Source organism: Parambassis ranga, chromosome 16 (genome assembly GCF_900634625.1).
Source record: "Parambassis ranga chromosome 16, fParRan2.1, whole genome shotgun sequence".
Taxonomy (NCBI): domain Eukaryota; kingdom Metazoa; phylum Chordata; class Actinopteri; family Ambassidae; genus Parambassis; species Parambassis ranga.
Window position 1 is genome coordinate 10464550 of NC_041036.1, and position 25177 is coordinate 10489726.

The window sequence follows — 25177 nt, forward strand, 5'->3', positions numbered from 1 at the left end:
CCCTCACAGCCTGTCCATCAATCTGCAGCTTTCTACATTTCAAGCCCCAGTCAACCCCAACATTTTAGGAGCGCCCGTTAAACCTGGAATAAGTGTTTTAAATGCCCTCCTCGTGAAGCTCGCTCAGCCAATCGCAGCCCCCTTGGGGCGGGGGCTGGACCCCCCTCTCCACTGCAAGCATCTGAGGCAGAGGGGCTCCTCAATTCAGCTCCTGCCAGATTTGGTGAACCCCTTACCAGATGACTGTCGGTGCGCATTTCCAATTGGCAAGAGGGAGTGAGAAGTAAAGCGAGGAGAGCGACCGGGGAAGAGAATGTGTAAGAGAGAAAGAGGGGAGTGAGTGTGTTAGTGGGAACAGAGAGAGATACTCAGCGGAGGGGCGAGAGGCAACTTCAGCGGGGTGATCACTGCGCGCTGCCGAGGAGGAGAGATCGTTTTCGAGCGCAGCATGCTGAAGCAGGCTAGAAAGTGGACTGTGGATGAACCTACTGATTGAAAAGGCAGATGAACTAATGGACTGCAGGAGAGCACAGTGAGAGGCAAACCGTGCCAGAGTGGCAGAGAACGGACACTGGAAACGAAGCTGATGCAGAGGGGAAAGTTACCAACTGTGGACATGTATTGTTGAATGAGAGTTTACGAACTGTTCGGACCGTTCAGAGTCATCTCTTTAAATTGGATGCTATTATAGACGAATCTCGGCGCACTTGTCTGTCCGGTGATCCTGATCCTGGTGCCGCGGGGGACCGTAACCAGCTCAGTCGCATAGACGGAGCGAGAATCTTTCCCCACATCACTATCAGTAGCTGGAGCAAATAAAATGTCTTCGTTATACCTCATCTTTTGCCTTATGGTCACAGGTAAGCCATGCTTTTTGTTCGGTTATCATTTTGCTTGTTATGGTCTTTTACTGATGGAGAGGAAGGACCGCGCTCCATACTGGCGCGCTGCGTCAAGCCATTCAGTGCGCTGGTTTAGTGGGGCAACTGATCTGCTGCAATGCTACATTTCACTGCTGTTAATTGCCGGTAAATGTTTAATTAGTTTGAAAGAGTGATTACATCAGGAGGTTCCACTGTCTGCGAGCAATCCTCAATGAATAATGTCACTGCGTAATTCGAGTTTGCGGTGAATGTTTCCTTTCTTGTTCAGATATCGGATGTGTGAGAGGCGATCTCTGTTTTTTTAGGGGATGTTGCACAGGGTTACTGTTCCAGGGCGCACAAACGAAAAGTTCAACTTATATTATTTAAATCACCACGCTGGACTGCAACGTCTCCACACGCGTTTGTGTCCATCTACGTTAAATTTCCTTGCGTTTTAAAATGAGGATCATGTTCTGATAGTGGATGTTGAAGCAGGTGAGGATTATACAAGTGGCACGCATGCAGTGAGCTTAAGTCAGCTCCGCATCTTCCCCCTGAAGTTAGTCAATGATAGGAGGTTTCCACTGCGCTGATACGGCAGAGTTTTTCTTTGCCATTCGTGCGTAAATGGAGAAAAAGGTGCATGGGTCTATCACCGGGGGTAGCCCGGTCTCTCGGGAACGTGCGTTTGTGATGGAGCAATTGGCAGGAGGTGAGGAGGAAAACGGGGTAAGAAAGGGATAGAGCGAATGAGTGAGTGAAGGTTAGACAAATCGCCCGAGAGAGCATTTGTTTTTCTTGAGACAGGCAGAAACACCTGCACCCCCTTACCCCCCCCCCCCATACACACACACACAAACTCTCCCTTCAACGCACACCCGCGCGACCACCCCCTGCTGCTCTGTGTTTGCTGATTGAGTTTGTTTATCAATCATGACAGCATTTATTCACCATCAGTCACAATATCCAGTATCAGTGGCTAATAGACTCTGAATGTACTTTAAAGGAAGATTTCACAAAGAAACTGCATGTCGAACAACAAATAATTAGTTTCTTGCAAGTCTTGCTTTAGCAATATGTTTTTCCATCTATTATCTGTGGATCAATATCTCAAACTTATAATTAAAGCAGTCTTGTAATAGAATCAGCACAGAATGACGCAGAAAACATCTGTTTTCTATGTGTTTTTCTGTTTAAATATAATCATAATGAGCAGGCGTGCTTTCTGAGCAGCTGGTACAATTTATTAGAATAATTTTCTGTTGCTTTTGTGGCAAAAAAAAAGGTTTTCAGCAATTAACACCCAGCAACTGTTGACTTATCAGCATTTTTCAGAGTCTGCAACCAGCGCATGGTATTAACACTTTCAGAGGAAATAATTAAATTTAAATGTGAGAGAATACACAACAGCATCACACTGACACAGATCTTCTCTGGGAGGGACAAAAGACAGAATAATGAAATCTAAAATCCCTTTAACTTTTTTTGTATCTTTGCCTCAACCAGATGCAGTGTTGTTAGTGTCATGGCTGAATCTCTTACAGCTCTCAACAAATGGCAAAGCGTGGTAAATGGCCATTTGTTGTGTGTACATCTTTACCTTCAGCCCCTGTTCCGCATGGTTTTTTCATTATTCAAAGCTCGGGGGGAGGGATATGACACCAGTAAACCTCAGTTCCCTGACAGACTTACAACAGCTGGATAAGAAGGAGCAGTAGCCAGACAGTGGCAAATTCTCCCCCTAAACCTAACCCCCACACACACACACACACACACACTCACCACTCCTCTCTCTCTCTCTCTCTCTCTCTCTCACACACACACACACACACACACACACACACATATATACACAAATAATGAAAATGGTAACAGCTGCCCTAATTAGAACCTAAGAGACCCTAGACCTCATTTATTGTGTCAATCTCATAGAGTCACAGATGCTCAAATTTGGTTGCAGTCATATAAAATTTTGTGCAAAATATCAAACGTGGCCACAACACGTGGCTTCACTTTGAAATGTATGTATGGCATATCACATACATTTGTATGTAGTCTTGTACAACACAGATAATTTACTTTCTCGGAAAGTCCCCTGGGCTCCCACAGGAATTGAATTCCACACTGCATCAGTATTCTGAGTAATCTTCAGTGAGCTCTTCTTTGGAACCTTTTGGTTTGGGTCGCTTGCGTCTCATCGGGCCAAGTTCAAAGGCTGCGAGCTGAGATTACAAGTTTCTCTCCTTTCCTCTTAAGTCGTGTCGCCACTCATGTCTCACTATAGTGTAACGCTGCGGAAATTTTCCACCTTGCTTCTTCTCACAGCTCTTTTGCCTGGTCGCAGAATGTGCAACTGGAACATGAGGACATGAGAGCGTATCTGCTTAATGGGCCGGAGGCAGATGGCAGACTTTCACCAAAGGTTGAAAGCCTGCTCGCATACTCATACAGACACAAACACAGAATTGAAATTGAGCTGAGGAAGTGATAGACCAATCCCTTTTCTCCCTACTCCATCACCCTTTCTTGCCCCTATTACCAGAGATTTGTTTTTTTTCCCATATGGAGCATGCTTGTGGACGCAGTGACAGTGTGGCCCTAGAGGTTTGTTGTAGGGTGTATGTGCATATTTCATGAAGTGCGGCTCTTTGAATTCTTGTGAGGATGGGCAGAGGAAAGCACAGTTTAAAGATGAGGTTGGGGGTGGAAGATGGAGGGAGGGAGGGTGGCTTTGCAGACTCGGATGTGTCACCAGTGTAACTGATGATTAGGCAGACAAGCAGTGGGTAAACACAGACAAAGAGCGCTGAGCATTGTTAACCTTTTCTCCGTCTTACTCTTGACTCGTTCTTATACCCTCTTTCTCCCTTTACATTTCCCCGTTGCTCTCCTTTATCATGCTCATTCCCTCTCTATACATCCGTGATAAAAGTAGGTATGTGGTGGAAAGTTTGGAGGCAAGAACCCCAGCCGGCTGATGAGGAGGAGTGTGAGATATGAGGTGCACAGTAGTGCAGACACAGCAGAATCTGAACACAGCTGAGTCTTGAACAGAAGTGTCTTGCATTATTTAGGAGACAAAGTCATGGCAAAGATATAGATAATTTCTGGTCTGCTTTGATTTCCAGTCTAAGCGAACTCTCTGAAATGGTTTTGCTGCTGAATGTTGTAGATTCATTTGTGGCCACAGCTCAAATATGAACCTCTCTATGTGCTGTTTAAGTTATAGGTATTTGCTATCCAAGATTTGTCTTCTAACAAAGAAGACTGTAAGTGTTTCACTTTCTCAAACTTTGTTCCTGCAGACACACACACAGGCACACACAAATCCTTGTTAATGACTTACAACACGCTCTTCTGTTTTTGTTCTTCCTGAAGACCTGTGACACACGCATGCCATTGTCTTTCTGCCCTTCTTCATATCCTCCTATTCCCCCTTCCTGCACACGTACTGCAACATCTACGGAAGGAGAATCTGGAAGGAGAAAGGAAACAATGGAGCTTCATAATGTTGCTTGTCTCTAATCAGCTTTGCCATGCGGGTAAACACAGATAAAGAACTTGGCAGTGTGTCCTGAGGCTTTGTTATCAGCTGTTAGCAACTTAACTGGATGTGCACGCTGGTGTGGCTCAACACAGGAAGCCAAGGTAACCTGGTAGTAAACTGTTGATGGTTTCTTCCAGTATTATTTTTACCACTGCTCGCTCATCCTCTTTTTGTCTTCGCTCTCTCCTTGTGTCAGTCTCTGCACATCCTCACCTTGTCTTCCTCTGGGGCAGTTGGAGGAGGAAATGACAAGGAACAGGACAATGGAGGGCCCATGTCAGCTTCCTGCTGTTGCCTAGAGTCTTCATCTTCCTTAGTTATGGCACTTCAGGCTGTATCATCAGCGTACAGACTGGTGGCGACAGCACAAATTTGTTTATTCTTCTGTACAAACACAGTAATGGAAAGAATAGAGAGAGAGGGGAGGGGGATTAATTCTGTGCATGTCATTAAAACAGACCCCCGAGGGAAACAGTCACATTTATACAGTAGCAGCTATTTTAAGAAAACCTTGTATTGCATTTATCCCCTCCTAAAATGCAAGTGTCACTTCCTTCTAGAGAGATGTATCACCATTTCAAAAGACCCTAAGCCCAGAAACCAACATACAACAGAAAAAAATTGCAGACGTACTAGACCACACATTCATTTTTATTTTCCAATCAATTCCTGCCCTGCAAGACAAGAATTTCATATCTCCTGCCGAGACACAGAAACCAACAGTAAATTGAAATTTATCTTCTGCGTTGCAGCAATATCTGTTCCTGTGTTATCTTCTCCAGCCGTGTTCCTTAACCTTGTATTAAAGATATCTCTATGGGAGAAGGATTCTGGCAGCTGAGAAGGGGGAAAAAAGTTCAGTTACCATCAGACAACATTTATTTAACACAAGAGGCTGATTTGTTTTTAACTTCTCTTTTCACTGTCCTTCTGTGAAATATAACTGTCAGTGGCACTAAATGAGAGACATTAAGCTGCATGTAGTAGGACTTATGGCACATCACCCCCACAAATGACTCATGAGAAGCTCACGGAAGGCAACACCCTTCACACACATGCATGCTCACACAGGTCAAGGGCACAGGCTGGGGCAGTGGATGATAAGCTGAGATGAGTGTTTGGCATCTTCAGGGCTGTGTGCTCTTTCTAGAGTGATTAGTCAAAGTCCAACTGTCTAATTAATGATGCTCCAGCTCTCAGGACATGTCATCTCCTTAACCAGCAACACATTCAAGGAAACAAGAAATTGCCTGCCTGCCTGCCTCCCTGCCTGCCTGTGTGCTGCTCACTTTATCTGCAATGGAAACAGTGCAAACCCTTCTGGGACTAAATATTCCAACTGCTCATTCCTTGAAGTCCGACTCCCCTCTGCTTTATTCTTCTTTTCATCTCTCCTTCCTGTCAGTTCAAACTGCCTGGAACGCCAGGGCTAATATTGTGTTAGTGACTCAACCATTAACCAAAATAGTGGGTTGGCTGTGGCTGGCTCTCCTCTTTCTCTGCACACTAGAGAGCCTCTCTGTGTGTTTGCAGGAGGCTTTGTGAAAGGTCTGGATAAAGTGCCTTTTCTTTCATTTTTTGCCGATAATTTCGGACAGGGCTGAGAAACTTGCCCTGGGAGGTCTGAGAGAGAGGGCAGCCAATTTGCTATCAACTGAGGGATGTCAGTCAAAGCTTATTGATCGAGCTTTTAACTGCAGCTCTCTCAATGGCAAAACATGTTAATGTTATTGAGCTGTGTGGAGATGTGAGTAACAGCAAAGTGCGTGGGTGGTGGAGGTGGGTGGCAGTTGAACTGGTAGGAGGGTAAGGTGTGTCTCTTTCTCTCTCTCTCACTCTCTCCCTCCTGCTGTCTGTTGGGGTGAAGAAAGCTGATGCTAAGACAACAATGGTGCTCAGCATGAGAATAGGAAGAGGGAGGGGGGGGCGAAGAAGAAGGTAGAGGGGTCAAAGGGATTTACTGCCAGGAGCCTAGCATTTCAGGTAATGGATATGCTTGTATTGGTGTAAACCAAACCTGCTGTTTTTCTTCCAGCACGGCAGAGGTGAAAAAACAACAAAGGTGTAACTGACTGCAAGTCCGAGGGGGATTAATAGAAAGTTGATATTTCAACACCTCGGGCTAAACATTAGATCTCCTGTGTGCAGTTGGTCGTGCAGAAAGTGTTGGTGTGTGAGTGTGTAGAGCTGTGGATATGCGAAGGTGAGGTTGCATATTGGGAAGCTTTATTTTCCTTTTCTCCCACATTTCTGTGAAACTGCAGCAAGAAGGGCAAGAACCACATGGCTAAGTGCTTCCCGAGCTGGCTGAGGTAAACCTAACACCCCTCCTGGAGGAAGCAGCCCAGCCATTGTTCCAGCACATTGCACCCGTCTGACTGAGGCATCCTAGTGCTGTGCAGATCCCAGGGGGGCTGGAAAGAGAACGAGGCAGAGGAGGAGAGGGACTGATTGTTCCCTGCACAGACTATCCACAGATGGGGCTATGGCACAGGATGCTTGCTGTTTGCTTTAGAAAGTCCCAGGCGTTTGCTTTGCAGTCATGGTGTATAGAATACTCTGGGGGATAAAGGAGGAGAAGGGAGTACCACTGGAGACAACAGCAGAGAGAAGAAAAGAGACAGTAGAGCAGAGAGAGGGAGAAAAAGAAAGAAAAGGGACCTTGCTTAATATGATGTCAGTGTGAATATAGTGTCATTGCCAAGAAGGGAAGACAGATGATACAGCCATACAATGATAGGGTAGTTGGGCGAGGGAGTGCTCAAGTCCTCCCCAGTTTCCAAACAGAGACATATAGAGCTGCAGATAATGGAGAAGGGAGGGAGAGTAAAGAGAGTGAAGGGAAAAACGAAAGGATGAGATGCAGGGAACCCAGGCTGCATCCATCATCTGGTTTGGTGCAGAAGCCATTTGTACCTATTGTTCTCCATAATTTGTTTTCTCAGAGCCTGCAACGGGAGGGGTGAAGGGGGAAACACAAAGCTATGGCAGCCATTTATTTTTGCACTAATTACATAAATGAGACAGCATAATTAGACATATAGCTAAATAGACAATAGGCTGCGAGAGAGATGCACAGAGGCAGATAGACAGGGAGGTGTTGATGAATTCACATAGATGAGAGACATGACCCTCTCTATTCCACATTCAGGAGTACAAGGGAACATGTTAAAAGGAGTAAAGGGGATGGAGAGGGATAAAGGGAAAGGGAAAAGGGAGAGTAAAGGAGATGGGGCGATGGAAAGGATAAAAGATGAGAGGGAGGAAGAGAAAAGTCCCCCTCACAGACTGCACTTTGAGGTGCGGCCCAGTGCTGCTGCAATAGTCACCTCATTTTATACACCTGCTCAGCAGGAGAGGAAAAGGATATGTAAGGAGATGTTGTAAAGAAAAAGAGAAAAGGGCAAAGAGAAGAGAGGAAAGAGGGGACAGATCTCATCTCAGCTTCTTCAGATCAAAGACAGAGTGGCTACAGAAAGCTGTTTGTTGTGGTTAGTTTGGGAGGGTCTCTTTCCATGTGAGGTCACAGGTTCAGCCCAACAGGGTTTTTTGTTCAGGCAAGATTACTCTTCATCATAGCCATAGCCGAATGCTTCACAGGCTGCATGGCCCGGGACAATTTTATAGAGAGAATGTAAGTTGCTTTGAATCCAAAATTTCAGAAAATCTCTCAATCAAGTTGAGTGTATTCATGCGCTAAACCAGTTGTGCATCTCCTTAGATTTGTGTGTAGGCAGTGCAAGGGTGTGTTGAGCATGTCACCAGTCTTTCAGGATTGTGCTAAACGGGGGGAGATAAATAGGCCCGTAATGAAGCCACTCCATCACAAGCCAGTTAAAACAGCTGACCGAAAGATTGAGGGGCAGTCAGGCCTGATTGGATGCCCATTGAAGCCAGTCGAAAGAAGCTCTTGAGTTGTCACGCTTTAGATTAGCCATTCACTGCACTATAGACCTCAACCTTCTTTCTCTAAGCGGTTCTCTGACATACTATAGTGGCTCAAGTCAACTCCCTTATTGTTCTAGGGAGTTCTTTAAAAGCCAATTTAAACTCAGTCTTTTGTTTAACTCCCCGGAAACTCAAGCTGGGATGTATTGTATTGGCTGAGTGTGTGTGTGTGTGTTCTTTTATGGTTTAGGTTTTAAGTTTTTGTGTGAGCCGTCTTTGAGCATGTGATGTTTTGTTGAAAAGAACTTGGTGTATCTCAGAACTGGCACAGACTAGTTTTGTGGTTGAAAGAGAGGGTGCAGGAGAGAAATCAATGGGCCCAATTCAATCTATTACAGCCATGACTGTTGCTGTAATGGTGTGGAAAAGGACAGTGGTCATGTGGATCCCTTTCTTACCTCCAGGCTCGGATCACAACTGAAGCTCTGATTCATTCCATTCTAGCTTTGATTAAAACCATACTCTGAGGGTTTCAAAGACTCTCACATGATAGTGATGAAGAGGAGAGATCCCTCCGTTTTGTGAAATGCACCAAACCTCTATTCTGCCAAAGGACAAATATAACACCGACGTGCAATTTTTCTCAACAAATAATGGCTCTTCCAGTCTCCTCTCCTTCTAGCTGTTGCCTCTTTGATCCCAGGTAATGTGTTAACAAGCAATGGGTTCATGGAATACCCATAACATCAGTATGTGTATTCACACATAGGTGTGAGAGTGTGTGTGTGTTTGCACAAATGCCTTTGTGTGTGTATGTGTGTGTTTTCACACCAATTAATGAATTGCTTTATAGGCTTGCTGAGGTGACGATGGCCTGTCTCCAGTGGGGCATTGGGTTTTTTTCCCTTCTGTGTCAGCCACAGCCCATGATGGCCTGGGCCCTCTCTCACACTAACACATTAATGAGACCGGTCTAATTAGTGCATGTGGTTCCATACAGGGGACCCCTAGAAACCACAGCACCATTGTGAGTTTGCCTAATCAAGGGACCACTCAACAGACAGAGGACCCATGACTGCACCAGTGAGAAAGTTCACACATACATACAGAGACCTGCTTGGACTCAAATTAGCGAGCTGGTTCACTGGGAAAAGAGCACCAAAAAAAAAGGAAAAGGAGAGGTTGTATTTTCAGATTTGTGACCACTGAGGATCAGCTATTCACTGCATCCCATTTAGCACTCACTCCCTGTGGTTGTGCTCCTCCTGAGGGCGATGCGAAAAATGATTTCTGCTCTCCCCTCATCCCTCTTCTTCACTACAGATGATTCAATCTGTTTAATATCAAATAATCTATCCCAATTTTTCAGCCTATTTTAACCTTATCGCTCAAACAGCTGCCTTTAGGGGATGAGCCTCATTCCACCTTGTTAAAAAAAAAGGGAGCGGTGGCCCAAGGATAGATGGATGGCAAATTGTTCTCTAAGGAGTGTTTTTAAAGGCCTCTGTTGGCCATATGTGAAACAGTGGGCAAATAGATTCAAAGACAGAAGAACAAGAAAGGAAGGATAGATATAGTAGGAGATAAAAGCAATCTACCAAAAGGGAGGGGAGGTGATGTGAGTTGTGGTACTTGAGGTCTGGGGCTTTAACTTGTGTCCCACAGCACTTAACATGCCCCTAGCCATCTCTCCTGGCAGTTAATTAGAATCCAATAAGGTTGCCGCCTGTTGGTCATTGTTCCTCCAGTGTGTTTACCCTTTCCAGAGGCTCCATTCGCTGCTTAATCTGCCGAGAAGCTGAATGTCAATAGGTCAGGCCAAGACTCCAGAGCCCTGAGAGAGAGGGAGAGACGGAGCAAAGAGGGGAGGAGAGAGGATCAGGGGGATGAAGGAAAGGGGTCATTTTTCTCTTTCCTTTCAATATTGTTCTCTGCCGTTCCAATCTCGTTGTTGTCCCCCCCTTCTCCCGTCCCTCTCTCTCTCTCTCTCTCCCTTCCTCTTGCGTCTCCTCTCCTCTTCTTTTCTTCTCACTTCTAATCCGTCCTCTTGATTGTTCTAAGCTGCTTTCAGCCAGCCCCTGGGAGGGTGGGGTGGGGGGGAGTTGGAGTCTGTTTTAATTAAGATTTAAAAGACGACTCCCTCAAGAAGGGAGATTTAAGAACAGGATGGACCAAGCCAAGTAAATGAGTGAAGGTAAGAGAGACTGTAGACAGGGCTCAACAAATAATAGAAATCAGTAAAAGGAGAAAGTTAAAAAGCTAGAATTTAACACACGTAGACGTGCACACAGTCACACACACACACACACAGCCAGACAGAGAGGCATTGGAGTGGCTAAGCCAAATGGGATTTTTTTTTTCATTCATAATCACGCGCCACAATCTATATAGATTGATCTCAACTTCCTGTGATTCATACCATATCCTGAGAGGGTGATATGGGATCAGTGGTAGCCAGCAGGCAAGCTGAGGAAGTTATCTCCACACTCTGTCTAATGATCGATCATCTCACCAGATGGGCTTAAGAGCCTGTAACGCTTCACTTGTTTATCAGAGCCCCAAACCTGAAGCCGTGCAGTAAATGTGACCTGCAAAGAAAGTGTTGTTTTGTAGACAGTCTGATACAATGCATGAAAGAGCTCTGGAGAGATTTTTAACAGGTAAAAGTTTGCTTTTGTTGTTGTCGGTAGTTTGACCAGACATTTCTAAAAGCCAAACTCTATTTGGGTGGCAGTGACACTAGAGTGGACATTTCAGGCATTCTCTTATCACAGCATGACAATAGCAGTTTTCTCTATAGTGGTCTGGTTCCACAGATGCAGGCAGAGTTATCCTCCAGCTTTTATTCCACCATGAAAACAGTGAATTAAAGACAAAGTGTGTTAATCTGCATGTGTCATGGAAGGGCGTGTGCTGCATGTTTGGTAAAACAGTCACATATCACACATCTGCCCTTACTGCAAAGAAAGTAAATGCTTCGTCTGGAGTTAAGCCCCCCTAAGAAAACACACCCCAAAAACAAAGCTCACAAAGAAGTGTTTAAGTTCATCAAACTGCAGACTTCAGTGCAGCCGGTAAGGTGTTAAAGGCCAGGCAAGGGTCAGGAGCCCAACCCATGGCATTCTCTGCTGTGTTGCATCCCAACACACTGCCACCATATGTCCACAGTTTCACAGTCAATGAGCTAACCCACCCAGTGTGACAAAGACCTATTCACACCCAGTTGACTCTGAGGAAATCAGCAGTGCCATGGTATGATTAGGACAGAATGCAGCACTAGTCCAGAAAACAATGGACCAGACTGAAAGAGAAAAATGAAACCAGTGTTAGGAAGAAGGGTTTGCAGACAAAGAACTTCATAAAGCACTTGATAAACATAAGCGTGATCTTGCCCTCAGCCTGCTACAGCTCCTGCCTCCATCACCAGCTCTTGCCTCCATCAAAGCCCCCAGAGACTCTCTAGCACACACTCTGCCTCCGTCACTCACAACTCTCTTAATAAGGCTGGCAGTAAACGGCAGGGAAAAAAATATGCAGGGATAAAAGATCCTTCTCTCATGTTCTTGCTTTGAGGATGTGTTTCCGGGTGTCAGGGGAAGGTGGAAAAATGCAGCTTTATAGAGTAATGCTGCATTTTAATGGAAACAATAAACCCATCCGCTTATAAAACAATATTTTGTGTCCCATATCCTGTTGTGTTGCAGCTCTGGGGACTTTTGGCAGACATGAAAAAAAACTCCACCTCTGCTAAGCTAAAGGTATAGAAGAAACCCATGCCAAAGAATAAAGTGTGCAGAGTTCCTAGGGGAGTGATATATCACACATATATTCTTTCACTGCAGCGATTAATATCTAGGAAAAAAAGGTCAAACTTGACTTGAAACGGTCCAGTATATCACAGTTACATTTGGATCCTGCATTTCATACATCAATCCCTGCTGTGATGTCTCATCAGCCCGGTCACACTGGAGAGACCCACACTGCAGATTATCAAAGATTGATGGGGTGTCCTAGTTAAAGACAGGGGAGGAGAGGTGACTGGTTACTGAAGGAAACTTTGTTGCCCTCCACCTTTTCAGAGGTGTTGATCGTGGGTGGTGTGGCCTTTTAAAGCCCAACACAAACATCAGCACTGCTTCTGCTTAAGTGTTATGTCAGGTCTCATTCCTGCATAAAGACTTGACCTCAGGTAACTTGCTAATGCAAGCATTTTGAGGTTCACACAAAACGTTGCTGGCTGCCTCAGGAAGCTTAAGACAGGGACTGAACCTCCCGTTTCCTCTCATCCACCTTCTTCCTCTTCCTCCTCAGTAAGAGAAGCCTAAACAAACAGACAGAACAAACAGGCAGATTATCCTAAAACATTTTTTTCCCTCTTAACACACAACCTAACCATCTCTTATATCCACTGTTCCTGTCATCCTACCCATTTTCTTGTTCAGAGTACTTGCTTAATAATTAATTGATTAATTAGTTCGCTCATTAATCATTTATGCATTAATCATGGCCTGATTTTTCTAGAGGAAGCGGTGCAATCTGAAAAAACCCTGACTTCACATTTCACTCTAATTATGCTCCTTTACTAATCAACGCTTAAGAAATGGAGTTTCAGGAAATTAGTTTTCCCCTTGCCTTCTTTTTCTCAGCACAAAGCAGGATGTATCGAGGTCGGCAGGTAACATTTTCCCTCCCTTTTTCTGCGTTTCTGGAAGCTCTTACTCATCAGCAGTTTTAGAAGAATCTTTCTTGTTACAGGCGATCTAATGAACAGAATATACATTTGAATAAACAGTTGTTTTTTCTGTACCTTTTTATGAGAAAAGGCAGATTTTCTGCTCACAGACTAACCACAGACATTGATTAATAAGTGGCAATTTGAAAGCTGTTTGTAGGAACAGAGAGGTGGCAGTGTTGTGAATCACACACTTATTGTTTTCACTGGCTTTCCATGGCTCTCCTGGGAGAGGAGGTAATTTGTTTAATCGCCAGGAGTTATGTTCTCTGGACAGAAAGGATCGGAAGATAGGATGGAGTTCAGAATTATGTTCAGCAGCGTGGATCGAGCATAAGAAAAAGAGTAGAGGAGAAACATTTTAAACAGGTTTAATAAGAAGTGTTTGTGTCTCTTTGTGTTCCTATTGGATGCAGGGTTCACAACACAGCTCAGCTGCTTTCTCTGAAGAGGCTCTTGTCAGCTACTGACAAAAAAGAATTATGCATCAAATTAAAGAGAGCTCCAGTGAAATGGAGGCAAGTCGGGCATTAACCTCTAAGCTTTAAAAAGCACACATATTAAGCAACACTAATGAGACTCTCATTGAGCTAGCTGTGTTTTATATTCAAACACACACAAAAGCACAGCTCTGACTTCAATCTGCGCTTGCTGCTTCTGAATGAGCTTGTCTGTCTTATTCATCTCACCAGCAGCAAACACTGCGCAAGTGAACAATAGCATGGAAGGTCCTTTTACTCTAATGAGATGCATACATTTACAACATTACCACCCTCATTAAAAAATAATAATAATAAAGGAGAAAAAAAAGTATTAATTATGAAACGCACTACTTCCTATCGTGTAGAGCCAAGGGGGTCTCCACTGGGCTCAATTAGGAAGAGTAGACTGCAAATCCCTTGACTAAATTAATTGATACCCCTGAGCATTAGGCCCAGAGTCCCAGTACAGAATCTATGCAGAGAATCCCTTTGTTTTCATTTCCAGCGCCTTTTAGAAAAAGAAAGACATTGGAGGCAAATTTAACATTATCTCATCATTGTTTTATGGATTCTTAATGTATTATTTATTAATATATTTATTTGTTTTGTATCCTTGTCATGGATGCAGCTGGGAATGAAATGTTTTGGTTTTTATTCTCGCTCCCATCTTTGAGCCATCTCTTTGCCACATGTTGTGTACCATCACTGTTTTATCCACCACGTCAGCTGTTATGCACACACTAAACCAGGGCTTTTGCAAACAGCACAAGAAGTTAATGATTTAAAAGCACAGTAAATTATACTGAAAGCCCTTCCATCCAAACACTGGTGAAAGAGGGGGAGGGAGCCAGAGGGAGAAATTGGGATACAGAAACAGAAAAAAAAAAAAAAAGCGAGAGAAGCAAAGGGGGGGACAGAAAAGGGCTGGAACTGTGACACAGATCCAGCCAGCAGCTGTCTTGCAGTGAAAACACCAGGGGGTAAGCAGGAACGAAATGACAAGACTAGCTCAATCAACATCTTGTCAACACTGCTAGCTGATGTGTACAGACAATTTCATACCGCCACCACTGACACCCTCCCCTTTCCTCTCTTTTTTTGTATGGCTTTTTATTTCCTGTCGTCCTGCCAGCCAGCCAGTCACTTGCTATCTGTCTGCACGGAGTCAGCTCTCAGCTCTTTGGCTCTTGGCTTCAGAGTGGGGGGAACTGTTTAAAAGCCGTGCTAGAAATATACTCAGAGAGATGCTTCTGCCCACTAGAACCCCTAAAGATATGGGACAACGACAGTGAGTGTGCAAATCTGTGTGAGTGTGAGTGGCAACTATGAGAAGACTTTGTAAGAATACGTGTATTTATGGCACATTGGTGGGCACTGCAGCGCAAACCATTCACACACACTATGACTATGTCACATCAGCACTCTTGGTCCCCCTCTACTCCTCCTGCTCCCCCATTCCCTCCCTTCTTCTACTCCTTGTATGCATACCACTCTATTACACTATCCACTGCATCTGTTGTAGCAGCTACCCAGGGAGAAACCCTGCCGGTGCTCGCCCATGCGATCAGCATCACTGCTGCCCTGATGTGTGCAGCGCCCTATGCCAGCAGGGAAAAACCTAGTGGTGACAGCCTTGGAGACAGACTGATTACAGCATTCCATCAATCCCCTTTCAGGCTCACTCCATTGCAATTGGAAGCTGACAGGAGCCCACTTTTTCCATTTTTATCGTACCTCAGTTTTTCTGGTCTTCCTAACTTATAGTGGCTCTTTTTTCTGTTGTTCCCCTCCTAGCCTGCTTTCTTGAGTGTTGTGTTGACAAGCTGACACAAACCCCTGTGATTTTCACACCAGGGATGGAGAGAGCCAAAGAAAGGGACAGGGGATACAGGATAGCGGAGAGGAAGAGAAAGTGCAAGAGAGAGTCTGGCAAGAGATGACAGCTGACACAGAGTCTGTGAAAGTAGCGTGATGGCAGAAAGAACCACAGAGAAAGCAAATCAACAATTAGTAACACCTTATATAACTCTCAAGGGGGGTCTGCTAGGCATTGATTTCAGGGATCATGCCTCACTGACTGTAGACATATGAGTGATAAGCAGACAAATGAGAGGATGGGCTGGATTGTGGATGGATGCAGGAATGGAACCGAATGCCTTGGGTGGTGGTATCAGCCGAGCAGCATTTGGATGGGGGTGGGGATGGGGGGCTTGCAGGGTGGATGAGCGGGTCCAGTCTCTATAAAGGACCCATAGGTCTGAGCCAAGATTTTCACAATAGAATAAAGGCTGAAAGGGGAGGCTAGGAGGATTAAACTCCAGCAAAACAGCTCTTAAAAAGCTGTTAGACTGCAATTTGGGCACAAAAACGCAGAATGGGAGTAAAGATAGTGAGAGTGGGTGGGTGGGAGTGCAGCTGGAATGCAACGTGGGAGAGAAAAGGATTGAGGAGACCCTGGGATGCATTAAGGTATGCGAGACGAGACCATCTGCAGAGGCACAAATGGTGAAGCTTTTTGCAACGGTCCAAGTCAAAGAAAAACACAGAGGTACTCGCACATGTAGCGCGTGTGGTTGGTGCTACGCCACCACACTCTGGTGGGTGGTATCTGTTGTCAGCCCCCCCTTCAAGCCTTCAGAAGTTCTGTGGGAGTCACGGTAATGAGCTTAGTAGCCAGATCAAACATGAGATGGGTGCAGCGTCCCCTTTGGGACATAACTCTTTGGTTTAGCTTCCACTCAGCGCTATACTGTGTATTTGTACACACACACACACACACACACACACACACTCTGAGCACACATACAGGAAAAAGAAGACAAAAGAGCCTGACTCAAAACAAAGGGATAATAATTCCATACAGAGAGAAATGGAGCTCCCATTTTCCAGCCCGATTTAGAAGCCTTATCTAGACAAGACACAATGGATGGCATTTGGGGAAAGGGGTTGTTTATTCCAAGCTTGACACTTTTTGCCAGTTGCCTTGTTTTGTACTGGCTTTTGTGTGTCGTTTTTTTTTTCCCTCCTCATTTTCTTCTTTCTGGCTCTTATTGTGGAAAACTCACACCAGCTGGGCTCAGGGTTGTTCCTTTTTACTACTGGGGCAAAGATGCACGTAGATATTGGGTGCTATTTTTTAACATTTTGAATTATTACTGCACAGAGCAAATTGTCCAGTCAAGTTGAGAGCACTTATATTTATAGACCCCACAGGACTCGATGTTGCACTCTTCTCACTGGATGGGAATGAGGACATGGAATAAAATCGGGACTAAAATAGTGACTCCCTGCGAATGTAGCTCTTCTTAACCATGTATGCGGCTGAGTGTGATTGTAAAACATGGGAAAATGAAAAGAGTGCAGTGTCTGGAGATATATTATTGGAAGGACCTGACTTGCTTATGGGCAGGGATGCTGTATTTTTAATTTTATCAGATGGTATAACTGATTATGGTAGTAAATTGGTAGTAAATGCACTGTGTGTGTTTATCTAAAGGTCATCTGGAGTGCCATTATCTGCCATCATGGCTGGTGCTTACACATACACATTTTCAGCACACACACACACACACACACACACACACACATAGAGCGACTGCTTCAATCTAATTCTGTCAAGGCAGATGTCCAGTGGTGGACGGATCATTGCTGACATCTGTCCATCTCTTCCTGATCCTTCCTGATGTGAATATATCCCTATCACTTCAGATGAAGGAGAGAGAGTGCAGGCACTGCCAGGGTCAACGCAAAGCTCTTTAATAGGTTGCGTCCAAGTCGGGAGGCTGTTTTTGCACTTAATTCCAGCCATGTGACAGAAACAGCAAAGTCACTGTGTCAAAGTAACTGCTAAATGTGCCCTCCAGTGCCTGACAAGTTGCTTTCCCTATTAACACTGCCCCACACTCATTCACACATTCACCACACACACACACATAACATACATTGCACATTTTCAGACAGGCCAACACACATTGAGCTCAAACCATCAGGCAGAAATGCACACACACACATAAACTTGGCCCCATGTGCATCCAGTGGCGTGAAATGATATTCCATTTTGAGAAATCCGGATTAAAATGTATCAGGCCAAATGTGTTTTGACCTTGTTACTGGGGGATGGAAAAGCACACACACTCACACAGCAAGGTAAGAAACACAGTATATATTGCAGTTTTTTTTGTGGCAGCAGGCTTGGAAAAACTACATTCAACAGCATTAAATGTAACATTAAGCACATCACATGTGGTACGACTAATCTACTCTGCACATATTTACCTGCATAGCATTCACGACAGCATGGTAAATAAACTCACATCCACTGCAGAAATGCTGGAATTTCATGGGGATTGAAAGTCTTTCTTTTCGAATTTGATTCAACTGTAGCCAATAGACAAGCTCCTCATTTTTAGTCTGCTAAGAAAAAAAACTGTTTGTGTACATATGTGTGTGTATGTGACACTGCAGCACACCAAGAACAAGCCTCTTCACACCCACAGCTCCCTACTTCTTCTTCTCCTGACTGCTTCTCCTCCACTGTTTCTTTGTCTGCTTCTGTTCCTTCCTCCCTCTCTCTCTCTCTCTCTCTCTCTCTCTCGCTCTCTCTCTCTCTCTCGCTCTCTCTCTCCCCGTCAGAAATGTATTCATGTAATTAAGCTGCTAATACACCGTCAAAGAATTGTCTAATTCAGCAAGGAGGAATTAAAGGAATCTGGCATGAGTCATTAGCCAGTCGAGATGTTCTGTTGAACATTTTCAATAAGGGATCTGGAGAGCAATGAATCACTCATATGGTGTGAAGACATTCTCTACAGCACATGTTCTCTACTCTATATTTGTACGGTTGTATGTATATATATATATATATATATATATATATATATATATATATATAAATATATATAATGTGTGTGTGTGTGTGAGCGCCGGTGTTAATTGCCATCCACGAGCATGAGAAATTGTGTGTGGGTGAGGTGAAGAGAAACAATTCAATGCATATAATCCATCTAAACAATCAACCAATGCTGTGAATTATTAGCCATTGTAAACATTTAGATACTCTGGGCAAGATACTTAATTGCAATCAATGTTTGTACTGTTGCAAGTACAAAGAGGAAAATCCCTAACTCGCTCTGCAAGGAGAGGAAAATGAAAACGCTCGATAGCTCATAAAGGCTGAGCGTTAGGGACAGGCAGACTGTAAAAACAGCATTTTTTTTTTAAAGGTATGATGGGAAAATGCCAGCCTTCGCTAAATACCTAATAGCCTGAGCTGAAAAATGTTTCATTTCTCATTGACACTCTCAAATTGGCCTCTTTTGATCCACAATGCGTGACACACATACAGTCTACCTGCTTGCAGACACAGCTCAATCAGCTCTAATAAAAAAAAAAAACTTTGGTAAAATGATGTACAATATTGTGCAGCTAACATTCATTGTTCTCTGTGTAACTATCTGATCACACCCAGTTTGGTCCAGATGGAAAATATAAAGGCACACAAATGCATGGGCACATGTGAAAATGTAGTTGGGTTGAGGACCACGGTGGTTTGAGTCGTGGAGAACTCACGTTGCTGATGAGATCACTGTTTGGCAGCTTTAATTGTGCTGTTGGGTGACAGAGGCAGGAGGGCATAAAAAGGGTGAGTGAGGCTTAGGGGTGAGGTTCAGTCCATGGTGCACCCTGAGATGAAGTGGATAATTGAGTGAGGAATAAACACTGCCAACAACCTTGGAAGCCCCCCTTTTCAAAGGAAAACAAAAAAAACTCAAGCGAGAAAGAGATGGGTAAAGAGAAAAGGGGTGAGAGAGAAAATCCCAGCTACCCTCTGGGGGGAAAAGCTGCTATTGAAAAGCTATTAAACTTGCATTTAGCAGGATTGATTGGAAATGAAGAGGCCTATTAAAAGCGAGGGACAAGGGGACAATGGCGCGTCTCTGGCCGCCGTATGTTGCCCTCCTTTCAGGGGCTTTCTTTCTTGCTATGGGTGGGGGTGGGGGGGCAGCCCTGTCTGTTTAAGCGCTCCCACCAAGAGGAGCAGTTCAAGGGGGGGGGGGGGGGGGGGGCTTAGCAGTGCCTGAATAGAACCCTCTTTATCTTCCTCTGTCCCCCTTCCCTTCCATTCTCCACCAAGCAACAAAGGAAAAGAGAGAATAAGGCAAGGTTTTTTTAAGTCCTCTTCCCAACTCACACCCTACTTAGATAACCAACCAACAGCCTCTCTCCCTCTCTCACCTCCTACCTTCCTCTAAGGATTAGTTACCTCTGGAGTGTTGCCATCCTCCTTTTGCCAGTAGGGTTTGTAATGCTCAATCTTTTAGCATAGTGTGGCACAAACAGTTGGAGCTGCGAATCCGTATTCATGCTGTGTATTCTGTATGCGTGTGAAGGCAAGCCAGCCAATCCAGAGAGACCGTGCGCCATGCTTAAACACAGCAGCGGAACAGCAGCAGGTGTCTCTGCTGACTTTCAGCAGGCTCAAACGGATGTGTCCCCCGGGAACTTTAATGGAGTTTTGATTGTTTAACATCCATTTTTACAAAAAGCACATTGAAAGACTGACAGATTTTCTCTCTCCAGAAGTGTGTGTTTGCTTCATGTCAGGGAGCATATGGTCGTGGGGAAAGAGTTAAATAAGTTATGAGGCGCAGCTGAGTCTTCCTCTTAGAAGACACATTTATAGGGGTGAAAAATAATATTTTCACACTTTGTCAGCCTTGTCCATTCTCTCAGCAAGCTCCATGAAAACATGAGTGAGCCGACCAGTTCAGGGCAGGCTGCTCTTTTTCATGCTTTGTTTATTTACACTCTTACAGCAAAAGTGTGGCTTTTCTCCTGCTGCATCTGCAGAAACATGCTGCCATAATGTTCTCTGAAATGCAGATCTGTATATTTTATAGCTCTTTGAGTGTGTTCATGTGTCTTCATGGAAGCCTATATTGACGTTTGTGTGTTTTTTTCTTCTCTTCTAGCAGCCACCCAAGCAGCCTACTTCTCCCAGCAGCCACAGGACCAGGTGGTTGTATCGGGTCAGTCAGTGACTCTTCCATGTGTCATTGTGGGTTACCGAGGAATGGTACAGTGGACCAAAGATGGCCTGGCACTGGGTGGAGAAAGAGACCTACCAGGTACTACAGCTTATCCTTTCTAGCGCCCTTTCTGCATTTACGGCTCTCTCTATCTCTGTCTTGCTGTGATCAATGCCAGGTCTCAGTAGAAATCTCTCTGTCAACGTTGGGGTTTTACACAAATGAATCGTGGGAGAACAATGTACTGCAGACAGGTCGGCTGCCGCTGCACACACCAAACTTTAATTTGTTGTTTAGCATTTTAAAAGTCTTGTAGGAAGGTGGATAATCAATTGGCTTTTGTCACGCTCTGACATTTAAATGTGTGGCAGACTAGAGAGAAGGTGGAGAGGCTTCCTCTTGACCTTAGCCACCCCATCTTTATTGTGTCTGTGTTTCAAAGGACAGTCTCCTCATGCAGAAGCTACCTCACGTGTTGCATTTTCTAGCCTCATGCTGCTCTGCTAACACAACACAACACTGAGGTGCTGCTTGCTTTTTATTTTGTATCTTAAAGCAACTCGCCATGTTTCTTGTGCCTTTGTTCAGGGCACAAGTCTGTTCATTTTACAGTCCTTTCAATTACATGTTTGTTGTTGTTTGGTTTGTTTGTCTCTGACTCTATTCTCTGTGCTGGCTTCATGCAGGCTGGACTCGCTATTCCTTAATGGGCGACCCGCTATCAGGCGAGCACAGCTTGCTGATCGATTCAGCAGACTTGGCGGATGACGCGGTGTATGAGTGTCAGGCTACACAGGCGGGTCTGCGCTCCCACCGTGCCAAGCTCACTGTACTAGGTAAGATACACAGCTCACACATGATCCTCACAGCCAGACCTCATGCCAAGGCCTGCAGGCTGGCATCGCCTGGGAACAATAAGTAGTCTTCATCACAAAACACAAAAGCCACGTAGACTGATATACTAATAACACATGTACAATTTGAAAAAGGAATATCCGAATGCATTAAAATAGGCGGTGATTTGCAATTCATAGAATCATTTCTTATCACTGCTCATAGATAATGTAGTTGTAAATCTAGTTTCATGGTGAAAAACATGTCTTGAGAGCATAATTCAAACTAATCCGGGCGCTGCCATAAGATGTAGTGATTAAAAAAAAAAAAAAAATGCCTGTACTCTCAGCAGTGATAATCAACACTGTGGACGTCTAGGATAATGTGATTGCTGCAGTCACAAATGACTTGCGTCGTCGCTTGAAAGTCAGGGTTTGCACAGTTAGCACATTTTACAGTGAGCCACAACATTTGTCAAGCGTGAGGCGGTTTCTACATTAACATGATGTGAGTGATCTATTTCTTCACACAGACGTTCAGAGGTGACGGGTGTGGGATGGGGGTTGGAGGAGGAGGAGGAGGAGGAGGACTGCCAGGTCTTGTGGGAATTGGAAATGGCAAAGCACTGCTGGCATCTGGTGGCATGCAGAGGAATATCACTCAATCAATTAGCTCTGTCACTTGTCCACAAAATGCCCTGCAAGCAAATATTATTCATAATAAAAAAAGGAAAGCTCTGAGAGCACAATTAGATATACCTGTTGCTGCAGCTTATGCCACGACATAATGCAACCATAGAGCCTGGTGTCCTTGAATCAATCTGCTGTCTATTGTGAATTTGTTGAGCACAGTGACGTGAGGTTGCTATGGGAAGGCAAACGGTGATTACAAGCGTTATGTAGGAACATTTCAACTAAATGAATAGAGTCAGAGTACTCACCCATGCTCCTCTGCCCACCTTTCTGTGTCTAGTGTCACTGTCAGCACAAAGCAGAGCGGCCATCACATGCCCACGCACAACCATAAAAATGCATGTGGAGGCAGCCATGGAAGTTGATGAAACTGCCACTTCTACATTAAATGCACCCTGAAAGACCAGAGATGGAGGTTCATGAACATTATGCATTTCATAAACATATAAATGAAATCAGATGTGTTGCAGTTTATGGTTTTGTGTGGACACACAGAGTGTTAAAGAGGGAGGGGGGACTTTTCTCTGTGTGTGTGTGTGTGTGTAAATCAATGTGGCCAGATGAGACCAAAGCAATCCTGCACAGTCAAAGGAGTCAACGGTGGGAGTGCAGTCAGGGGAATCGGCATGGAAATTAAAATCACCTAGCACTCGGATTCCATTAGTGTCCGTGCCGCGGCAGCGGAAGGACCTCTGACAATTCAGATACACACAGTGAAATTGGTTTGGTGGAGGGTGCGAGAAAGGCCAGCACAAACCCCATGTTTACGCCTTCTCTTATTGGATGGGGAGATAGACGCCTTCATCAGGGGTGGCACGCTTGGCTTGCCAGTGGTGCGTGCGAAACCATGCAAATAAATGAACAAATAAGCAATTCAGTTGAAACATCACTCCACAACAGTAAGAGCAAATAGAGCAATAATGCTACTCCCAAGCAAGGAAATAAATAAGGTTGAGTGTCTTTCTTTTTTTCCCAATGACAACTCTTCTCGGTCTTTTCTCCTGTCTGAAACTACACCTTGTTAAACAGACACTCGGCAGTAAGAAGGCCTTGTTATATATTGATGCTGTGCTAAGAGCAACAACAGGCTTAATATGAGTGTTACTTCTTCGTGGCTGTGTGCTCGCCTAGAGCTGTAATGAGTCTTTTTGTTTTGAGTGGTATGTTTGTTCTGCTTCACAGTTCCTCCTTCTGATCCTGTGGTGGAAGGTGGCCCCGTTGTACGACTCAAGGCCCACACACCACACAACCTCACCTGCAGAGCCTCAGGAGCCAAACCTGCTGCTGAGATCACCTGGTACAGAGATGGAGAGGTCATGGAGACTGCAATTTATTCCAAGGTACAGTGAGAGCAGATCTGCGCCCAGCATTATCATTCAATCACTACCACCCACACGATATTACAAAATGTAACAGCGGGCAGAAATAAATGCAAAGCTATTCAAAAGAGAAATATTTTCTCTTAGGGTATAATAGCCCATGTCTTTTTCTTCTATTTCTTTTTATATTTCTCATATTTCTTCCATAGTATCTCACAGTTTGTGTTTTTTTTTCTATTACCCTCTTCTCTCACAAGATTTGTTTGCGCACTCTGCAGTCTCCCTCCCATATCCACACATGCCTGACCCCCCCTCCTTCCACCCCCACCCCCCAGCACCCCCCACCCCTTCGCTCGCTAATGCAGCGACACTACAGCATAACTGGAGCATGCCAAAGCTCAGACAGGCATGAGTGTTTCATACAGTAGAGTTTCTGCAGAGAAATCACCCACAACAATGTAGAAACACAATGGGGATCCGCCGGAGCGTAAGCCAGCCACGGCTGGGAAAGTGTCACATTTTTCATGCTCTCTGACCACGCTAAACGACGCTAAACGCCGCGTTTAAGGAGGCGAGAGCCTGCAGTGAGAAGGGAGGGAAGAGTGAAGAGGGAGGAGAGGCTATATGAGATGTGGGGATAGCAGGAGAAAGGAGGAGCAGAAGGGGGGAAATGAACATAGAGTTAACTGGAAAGATAGCTTTGTGAAATACTGGGTGGGTAGTGATGCTTTGTCCGGGTTGAGGGGCAGTGACAGGGAGTGATGTGATTTGATCTAGCATAAAAATGCTTTTTTGTGTGTCTGGCTGAGGAAGTGAAAGACCTGCTCCATTGATTCGGCTGTCCAGGGAAAAGGTTCAGCTTGGCCTTGCTCTTTTCCAAAGATGTGTGACACTTCTTCCTCACAGACACCACCCCAAAAAGAAAACACACACACACACAGACACTGACACTTTTTTATGGATGAAAAAGAGAGGGAGAAAGTGAGAGAGCAGTGAGCTATATCCTCAGAATCTACACCTTTCCTCACTTAGGCGTATTGATTTCTGTGAGCAGTAAATAGATTTAAAAGATGATGACAAACAAGGAGCGCTGACGGGGAACACTCTCAGAAATGTGGGAACAGCACAATATCCCCTGCTGCATCATAAAATATATGATTTAACTGCCACGCCAAAGAACAGGATGGCAATTTTAATGCTTCACACATGAAAAAAATAAGGCTGCAGTGTCACAGAGATATTACTAAGTGGCACAATCACAAATGGCAAGTGACTTGTTTTAAGTGACACTGAGCTGATTTTTGGTTCTGCACTGTCCAACTTTGTAGACTCCAATGGAAGATGGGAAGAGGGAGGCGGCTGTCAGTATGCTACCAATCGTCCCGGAGGACGGTGACTCTGGACGCACCTACACCTGCAGGGTTCTTAACCCAGCTGCTCCTGCTGGAAGACAGACATCTGTCACCATCAATGTTCAACGTAAGTGAAGCATCAAGTATATACAAATCCAAATTTTGTCCTAAATTTGTGTCAGTAACCTGAAGGTTTTTGCTTCCTACAGACCCTCCTTCAGTGACTCTATCAGTGCAACCTCAGACTGTAACAGAGGGAGCCAAGGTCCGCTTCATTTGCTCTGCTTCAGCCAATCCTGAAATCACTGGATACAGGTATACATCTTTCAGCTGTTCACTGTGATCCTAATGCTGATAGAGTGCAATCATAGGGCTATTCTAAGAGAGAAGAGGAGAAAGCAAGAAAAGGATGCCAAGTGTTTAGCAGATTCATTGGG

General features: G+C 44.7%; 1 protein-coding gene and 1 long non-coding RNA gene across 5 annotated transcripts in view; one reads left to right on the top strand and one right to left on the bottom strand.

Moving 5' to 3' along the window:
• Positions 1–207: 207 nt before the first annotated feature.
• kirrel3l (kirre like nephrin family adhesion molecule 3, like) overlaps positions 208–25177 on the top strand; it is a 32148-nt gene continuing 7178 nt past the window's right edge. For all 4 annotated transcript variants that reach the window (XM_028424360.1, XM_028424362.1, XM_028424361.1 and 1 more), the window contains exons 1-6: positions 208–860; positions 20487–20642; positions 21230–21379; positions 23252–23409; positions 24717–24867; positions 24950–25055. In XM_028424360.1, coding sequence (XP_028280161.1) covers positions 821–860; positions 20487–20642; positions 21230–21379; positions 23252–23409; positions 24717–24867; positions 24950–25055 — 761 coding nt within the window. In that variant the 5' untranslated portion in view covers positions 208–820. The remainder of the gene's footprint in view (positions 861–20486; positions 20643–21229; positions 21380–23251; positions 23410–24716; positions 24868–24949; positions 25056–25177) is intronic.
• LOC114447864 (uncharacterized) lies at positions 21681–22446 on the bottom strand. Its single transcript, XR_003671872.1, has 3 exons — positions 22318–22446; positions 22136–22241; positions 21681–22012 (listed from the first exon to the last, which is right to left on the bottom strand). It is a non-coding gene; the product is annotated as an uncharacterized LOC114447864 (long non-coding RNA).